The sequence below is a fragment of the Mycetomoellerius zeteki genome, unplaced genomic scaffold, assembly GCF_001594055.1.
Source record: "Mycetomoellerius zeteki isolate Tzet28-1 unplaced genomic scaffold, Tzet1.0 scaffold301, whole genome shotgun sequence".
Lineage (NCBI taxonomy): Eukaryota > Metazoa > Arthropoda > Insecta > Hymenoptera > Formicidae > Mycetomoellerius > Mycetomoellerius zeteki.
The window spans coordinates 242,248-250,848 of record NW_017257285.1 but is presented as its reverse complement, the minus strand read 5'-3'; the positions used below and the strand labels follow the sequence as shown (position 1 = coordinate 250,848).

General features: G+C 32.9%; 1 protein-coding gene across 2 annotated transcripts in view; it reads left to right on the top strand.

The window, feature by feature from the left end:
• The window catches only part of LOC108724508 (transketolase-like protein 2), an 8,799-nt gene extending 1,719 nt beyond the window's left edge, over positions 1-7,080 (top strand). The window contains exons 1-8 of one of the 2 annotated variants that reach the window (XM_018450929.1): positions 3,498-3,679; positions 4,334-4,479; positions 4,721-4,910; positions 5,013-5,247; positions 5,314-5,457; positions 5,566-5,739; positions 5,822-6,037; positions 6,121-7,080. In XM_018450929.1, the coding sequence (XP_018306431.1) occupies positions 3,588-3,679; positions 4,334-4,479; positions 4,721-4,910; positions 5,013-5,247; positions 5,314-5,457; positions 5,566-5,739; positions 5,822-6,037; positions 6,121-6,792 (1,869 nt within the window). In that variant the 5' untranslated portion in view covers positions 3,498-3,587 and the 3' untranslated portion in view covers positions 6,793-7,080. Of the gene's footprint in view, positions 1-3,497; positions 3,680-4,333; positions 4,480-4,720; positions 4,911-5,012; positions 5,248-5,313; positions 5,458-5,565; positions 5,740-5,821; positions 6,038-6,120 lie in introns of those variants that run through there. The other variant, XM_018450928.1, reaches the window with a different exon arrangement.
• Positions 7,081-8,601: the final 1,521 nt, after the last annotated feature.

The window sequence follows — 8,601 nt, the reverse complement described above, 5'->3', positions numbered from 1 at the left end:
ATGATATTTTCGAAATATTATAATAACATTATTTTAATTTTTTGATAATATTCGTGTAACATTCTAGGAACATTTTGCGCTTATAGGGTACGCATTCGTGACTGAGGATTACAAATTAGGGTGTGTTCCGTTTCACGCATGATGTATTATTTTGTCCTTGTTGTTCGAATGTTAAAGAAGAATAAAATGATACAAAGCGACGTCTACAAGATTTTAAGGTGTAAAACAAGCTTTAAGCATCAAGCTGCAAAAAATTGATGTCATAATTGATTATTATTATCAAGCACTAAGATCTACTTTGACCGAAAATAGAATTATTTCTATTAATTGATTAATCCGTTTCGTTCTGATTAGCTGAATTCTGATCTTCAATTCGCAATTCTCAATCTTTAATACGTTTAGTGTGACACGGGCTTAACTCGTCGTACGATTTCCGATATCATTAACTTTGATTGCGTTCCATTTTTTACGCATGATGGTACGCATGATTTATCATATCTTTGTTGTTCATCAAATACTGAAGAAGGATAAAATGATATATCATTTTAAAAATTTTATTTAAAAATCATGTATCATCTCTCCGGAAGCATTTCAATCTTTCTAATAAGGGCCACGGCACACAAAAAACTTAAGCAGTAAAACGTGAGCAGTAAGGAAATCAACATGTTTGCTACTTATATTATGACCTTACTGTCTCTACTGTGATTGGTCAATTTGCTTACTGCTTTATACGTTTTACTGCTTAAGGCTAGATTCACCACCTTGCTTTAAGAAGCCTTAAGTCATAAATCGAAAGAGATTAAGTGATAATAATTTCTGTCTTTAAATTGTTTTTGCGCACTTTTTAGGTTTTAATCATTAGACTTAAGCGAATTAAGCAAAACCCGATTCTTACGGCCTAAAAGCATAAGTTCTGTGGCCGATATATCGTCACTTACAACTTAAAGCTTACGGCTTATGGCCTCTTAAAACAAGGTTGTGGACCTAGTCTTATGGGTCAATTCTAAACAGAAATGTAAGAGCCTTAGCAGAAAGCTGACTTATAATCTCAAGACAGTGTCTTATGACTTAAAGTCTTGTCTTTAGTAACGCACAAGAACTGTCTTAAGATTATAAGTCAACCTTTCTGCTACGGCCCTAAGACTCATAACGTGTTCTCGTAAAATTGATAAGAACTTACGACTAATGGGTCAATTCTAAGCAGAATCGTAAGACTCGTAATGTGTTCTCGTAAAACTTGTAAGAACTTATGACTAGTATTCTAATTTTATGCGTATGTATCGTAAGACGTACGATTATTCGTAAATATCTACGATTTTTTGCAAATTTTATGGCTAGTAAGAAGCTGTCTGCAAAAATATTGTACAAAGATATAAGCACTTAAAAATTTTTTACAAATCTTACAGGAATATGTTACGAGCCTTACGATTCTGCTTAGAATTTAGGCATAATATTCTAATTTTATACGTATGTATCACAAGACGTAGAATTTATAAATATCTACGATTTCTTGTAAATTTTATAGCTAGTAAGAAGCTGTTTGTAAAAATATTATATAAAGATATAAGCACTTAAAAATTCTTACAAGTCTTAGGCCCGATTGCACCAACGTTATTTTGATTTTAAACGAGGCTTAAAACTCTTTCTGTCTCTTGTGTCTTTTTGGCTTTAAAATGAGACAGATAGAGTTTTAAGTCTCACTTAAAGTCAAAGTAAGGTTGGTGCAACCGAGCCTTATATGATTCTGCTTAGAAATTAGGTATAAGTTTTTTTTTGTGCGCTATCATGGCTCTAAAACGAACGAGAGATATCAAATGTATTTTCGTGAAGGTTTTGGAGCGCATGTTCAAATTAATGTAGCTTCAGTTTACTCAACATGGATTATTCTTATTCTGCGATCAAATGAAGATGATCTTTCTATTCATTTGTGATAAACAAGAAAAATGCGATGATCAGTATAAATTACATATTATTTATCTGGAGTATGAATCTAACCATAACCGAGTATGTACAATTTTATCGATTTCTGCTTGGAAATGAAGAGTGAAAAAAACAAGTGGGTTGTTCTCTTAGAATTATTTATTAACTTACGTTAGTAATTTGCGCGCATGATGTATTACTAGATTAAGCTAAATTATAAAATCCATCAACGCTATTCACGATTCTTTTTTATCGCGCCGAGCCAGAATGTCTTGCCGGCGATCTAATTCAAGGAATTGCTAGTTCATTAGTTTTTCTTTCAACTCACAAGCGTTCTTGATGACTCGCATTTCCAATATTTCCGCAATTTCGCCAAAGTTAGGGGAAAGAATTAACGAATTGTTATTCAACCCATTAAAGTAATATTATTTTATAAAAACTAAAAGGATTTAAGAAGGATAATTTAATTTAATTTGTTACATATTATTATCTACGTTAGATATATATAAATAAAATATACATTACATTTACAATTTATTATATTCATAATTAATAAACTTTTAATGATAAACTCTCCGATTTAAAAATAAATATCGTTGATAAATGAAAAAAATGTGTCGCGTATTTCGTAAAAATATTGACTTGATGAATAATATAATGTCCTTTCGGATTGATTGTCATTTTATATTTCTCACAATCAGTTTATACACGGACGATGTAAGAACTATGTAAGAAGTGAAGGAATCACGTGTTTGCAGTCGTCGAGGTCACGCAGCGAAGGAAATGTAATAATAGCGGTGTATTAGGTTTTCTAATAAATAATTTATCGTGTACAATTCAAACAACGACTGTATAATTAATAGAAAAGATTCTCATGAATTTTAGTAGAAAGAGTGAGTTTTTTGTTAAGGCAGTATCAAATAAGGATCAAAGTGCGAGAGAATTGTATCTCTGAAGTCAAAGTTTATTTAGAACAATTCTGCGATTTCTTTTTTTCTTTGGAAGAAAAAACAAATAGTAGAAGTGCGCTTATGTAAGATAAGTATCTGAAAAATCTGAATTGCCGGCATGCAAATCAAGTACACTCGCTATTATACGTATGGCGAATGTCCTACGGAACTTCACTGTGATGTAAATGTATTTACATATTTACATACTTCGTGAAACGACCAAACGACTATCTGTAGTGCGAAATAAGGTGGCGAAAATAAGGTAATAAGATTCTATGATTTTCTGTACGTTTTTAAAGTTTACGGTTTCGAGTCAACCAAAACTCAAATAATATAATTAGAATAATGATCAAGATAAAGGAACGTAAGATGACAATGTTAAAGAGCATAATAAATTTAAATAAAAATAATCAAAGTGGAAACATCTACTTGAGTCGGAAGACAATGACTTTGAAATATTAAAGAAGAGAAAAACTGTTCAATATAGAACGCTTTTTACGCTGATACGTTTGTTTCGAGACACTCTATATATTCTGGACGCTCTGTATATCGCCGTCATCATTGTAGTCGTAGGGATGAGTTGGAGAGGGTAGGGAGATAATCGTGCGCAGCAGTCGGTCCGCTTGCCGGCGAAACTCCTCTCACTCGCCGGCAGTCGCGATCGAACGTTCATTATAGACAACAGTCTCAAAAAACTTGGGTGTAATTCAGTTCACAATGGTGCGAGACACAGATGTGGAAAAACTCCAACATATCGCAAATAAACTGCGTATCGAATGCGTGAAAGCGACTGAAGCATCAAAGAGCGGGTATGACGAGAGATTGTAAATTATAATTAACATCATAATTAGCTAACATATTTTTTAGCCATCGGGCTTTTTCATCCAGATGAAACATTAATCTTTAAACCGCATTAAATAAGTTATATAAATTGTAAAATCATTATTGCTGTAGTGAATTTGGGATGATTTTTCTTTAATGTAATAAATAGCGACTTAAATAACAAATAGAGACTTAAATTTCATTCGTTTTTATTTTTTTATGTTTGTTCTTTAATCATATTTTAGTTACATATAGGAGATAATGATAGATAAAAGTGGATTTAATTATACTTGAATTAAATTATATATAGCAAGTGATGATAAAAGATAAAATGTGTAACGTTTTGTAACAAATATTTGTCACATTCATGAATATCGCTGCCTCTGTAACCTTTCACGGCAAGAAGATTGAATATACTTGTAGATAGAATAAATCTGATAATATATTGTCAATACCTCTGACCTTGCCACGATAGTGAATGACTTTTGAAAAACAGATAACGTTCGATTACATGAACAGAATTATCGCTGATGTGTAAACATTCAGAAAAAAAATCGCTAATTAAGTATTTTTATCGTCTGGAACTGTAAATCATTCGGATTTATTTTTATATCGATTTATATCTTGTTTTGTTACTCCAGACATCCGACATCATGTTCATCCATGGCCGAAATTATGTCCGTCCTTTTCTTCCATACAATGCGTTACAAAGTATCAGCACCACGTGACCCAAACAGTGATAGATTCGTCCTCAGTAAAGGCCATGCAGCTCCAATTCTCTACGCAGGTAAATTTACTGCCAATAAATTATCGTATTTTATTAACGTAATTAATTTGATATAACTAGTAAAATTATTAAAATATTTTAATACATTGTAATATAATTAATTCAATAACATTTTTATTAATCATAATTTTTAAATGTGTAACATTCATCGATATCTTTGAATAATTACTTTATATATTACATTTGTGCATATATAATATATATATGCAATTCTATATTTTACATTTTCATTTTATTATAGCATGGGCGGAAGCAGGCTTGTTCCCGACCAGCGAATTACTGAATTTGAGAAAATTCGATAGCGATTTGGAAGGACATCCTACCCCGAGGCTTAATTTTGTAGACGTAGGAACCGGTTCACTAGGGCAAGGCCTCTCAGTTGCTGCAGGCATGGCTTACGTCGGAAAGAACTATGATAAAGCCAGTTACCGGTACGCTATTCAATATTCAATCGTTTAAATTTGCTTCAATATTTAAATCCACTTTCTCTTTTTTCTAATATTTCTGATAACAAACATTTATTTATTTTTCAGTGTTTACTGTTTGATTGGTGACGGAGAAGCGGCTGAAGGTTCCATTTGGGAAGCCCTTCATTTTTCGTCCTATTACAAATTAGATAATCTTTGTGCCATTTTTGACATAAATCGTCTTGGACAAAGTGAACCGACCTCGCTACAACATAACATGGAAGTTTACCGCAAAAGATTAGAGGCCTTTGGTTTCAATGCCTTAGTTGTGGATGGCCATGACGTGGAAGAATTGGCGAAGGTATGTTAAGTAGCTATATTAAGCGATTATATAAGTAAATATATGCTAAAGAAATTATGTTTTTAGGCTTTCCATGAAGCACAAAATACAAAAGAACGTCCCACTGCCATTTTAGCTAAGACTTTTAAGGGCAAAAACTTCCCTCAAATCGAAGATACAGAAAACTGGCACGGCAAGCCTTTGGGCAATAGAGCGGCTGATGTTCTTCAGGTATAGTAATACTAATATCAGTATATTGATATTATAAATATTAAGACTTTATATTTTGATATTTTTTTAAATTTTTGTAATATATTTTATTTATAATTACATTTACAGCATTTAAATGGACTTTTAAAAAATCCTGGTCCTCTTGAACTGCATTCACAAAAGCCACTTGTAGATGATGCTCCCGTTGTAGATATCAGTAACATTGCATTGGCTTTCCCTCCAAATTACAAACTAGGCGAACAAGTAGCTACTAGGTTGGCCTATGGCACGGCTCTTGCAAAGGTTTGTACGTTTTTGATATTTTTAATGTTTGTGTTTCACGCGAAAATACATTTTCACAAATATATCTTTTGTTTTATTTTAGGTGGCAAAGAATAATACTCGTGTCATAGCTTTGGATGGTGATACTAAGAATTCCACTTACGCTGAGAAAATAAAAGTGGTTGATCCAGATAGATTTATCGAAGGATTTATTGCCGAACAGAATGTTGTGGGTGTCGCTATCGGTGCTGCTTGTAGAGACCGTACCGTCCCGTTCGTGTCGGCTTTCGCAACATTCTTTACACGTGCCTTCGATCAGGTGAGGCGCAAATCAGATTCGTGAAAATTAACACGCGATAATAATGAAGAAATAGATAAATGCATTATTGACTTCCATTGCAGATCCGCATGGGTGCGATATCTCAGACGAATGTGAACTTTGTCGGTTCACATTGCGGTGTATCTATCGGCGAAGACGGACCCTCGCAGATGGGCTTAGAGGACATCGCGATGTTCCGAACGGTCCCGGGTTCTACTATCTTTTATCCAAGCGACGCCGTGTCAACGGAGCGCGCCGTTGAACTGGCGGCTAATACTAAGGGCATCTGTTTCATTCGCACTTCTCGTCCGGCAACAGCTGTTTTGTACAAGAACGATGAAACCTTCATCGTCGGTAAAGCCAAAGTGATCAAATCTTCCGCTAAGGATCAGGTGCTCGTAATTGGCGCCGGTGTAACATTGCACGAAGCAATCAAGGCGGCCGATGAGTTAGCCAAGGTTGGAATCAATATTCGTGTGATTGATCCGTTCACGATCAAACCCATCGATGCACAAACTATCATAAAGAACGCCAAAGAGGCCGGCGGTAGGATTGTCACCGTAGAAGACCATTACGCGGAAGGAGGTCTAGGAGAAGCGGTCCAATCTTCGGTCGCTTTGGAAAAAAATGTAATTGTCAAGAAATTGGCGGTGCTAGAGGTACCGCGTTCTGGTCCTTCAACGGTGTTGCTCGAAAATTACGGTATCAGTGCCCGTAATATTGTCGCGACGGTGCAGGAAATTGTAAAATATTAGTCTCACAACTGCGAATTATTATTGGTTAAATCAATCGAAAGCTGTTTACGTACAAACAATATTCTATTTTTTCAAAACACAAGTTTTGATGGAGTACACATAATGAAACATTCCATCTTCTTTAAGATGTTTATACAACAAAGGGTAATGTGTGTGATTGAATCTGATATAATTTTGGTAGAGTTAAATTTTTGATGCTGCAGATGCACGAGAGTAATCCGCAGCATTGAAAATTCAAGCTTTGCTCTGAAATACCTAATGTACATAAAAAAATTGATATACAATCAACAAAAGCATTTATTTCTGAACAATCGAATATCAATAAGCAATCAATAAGTCTATTGACAAAAAAAATTCTTTTTATATAACTAGAACATAACAAGCGTGCGCTTCGCGCGCGCCATTGTTAAAGACAGAAATATATAAGCAAATAATAAAACAGGAAGAACAGGGAGGGAGGAAAAAAGTTAGGATTAATATGTGTTAAATATCTGTTTATATCTTAAATATATGTTTATATGTTTATTTTGATACTGACTATGCGATAGCTTTTTTCGGAAAGATTTAAATTGAATATTTTTAAACAATTCTATTTAACATAAAATTTCTTACTAATCTCCAGCGGAGGTTAGTATAAGTTAACAGGAAAGACCGAGAGACTATAATTATGAATTATGAATTATAATATTTACTATATAGTAACAAAATTTTCATTTTTACAATTAACTATTAACCACATACATCTAACACATGCGATCTCCGCGATGATGACAGCTGCTCACGAAGTAAGCGCAGCGAGAGAATCCAATCGGCATCGCCGAAAAGAGGTAACAATATTTCGATATATTCGACTATCGACTTGTATCTCCTTTTTTAGAAAGGATTACGATTTATATAACAGAGCAAGTTTATAAAAACATGTTTGTACAATATTTTTTTAACACAAGAAAAAGTTTGTTCTTTAAATAAATTTAATATTTGACGTTTAAGCACACAAGAGTGAAATATTAAAATATTTTTTTGGGGACTGTCTTTATAGAACATCAAATATAAATAGAATTATTTTTTGAAAACCGATTTTATTTTCCTTTTTTAGTTTCCGCTTTGCGCTCCGTTTTTTCAAAGAAGATACTTAAGTTGTGTCTTTTATCAAAGAATTTAAAAATATATTATTATGTCTTATACTAATCTAAATGTTACATAATAGTCACAATTATCAAATAATTTGTTTACAAAAAGCAAAAATTTTGATTCCACTCATAAAAATAATATTTGTGAAATTTGGGACATATTTAAAATTTTTTAAATCAACAAAATTTGAAACATTTGAAATTTAAAAAATCAGCATCGTGAAACTTGGAATATATTTGAAATTTAAAAAATCAGTATATTCAATAGAACAAATAGACAAGCTAGTTTATACATTTATCATTTTCTAATTAAAATATAAATTTCGAGGAGCAAGTATCTTTCAAAATTAAAAAATACGGTATTTAAGTATGATGATTTTTTTGCAAATTAATGACTTTAGAGAAAATGTTTCTATATTTCGAAGTAAAAAATGATCAAATGTTATATGGTAGAATTTTACGTTTGGTTATCATTCATGCCTACCAACCGCTGATAATAAATGGAGATTTCATCGGTTATTAATATATCGGACAGAAACCTGAGAGTGGACATCCTGGCCTTTTTCGTGTACCAAATGTAGGATAATGTCCACTTTTTTATGGTTCTTTTCCATACTATTACGTGGGTTAGACAAGGACGAACACTCAAAGTTGATTATTCGTAGAAAATTAACCAATC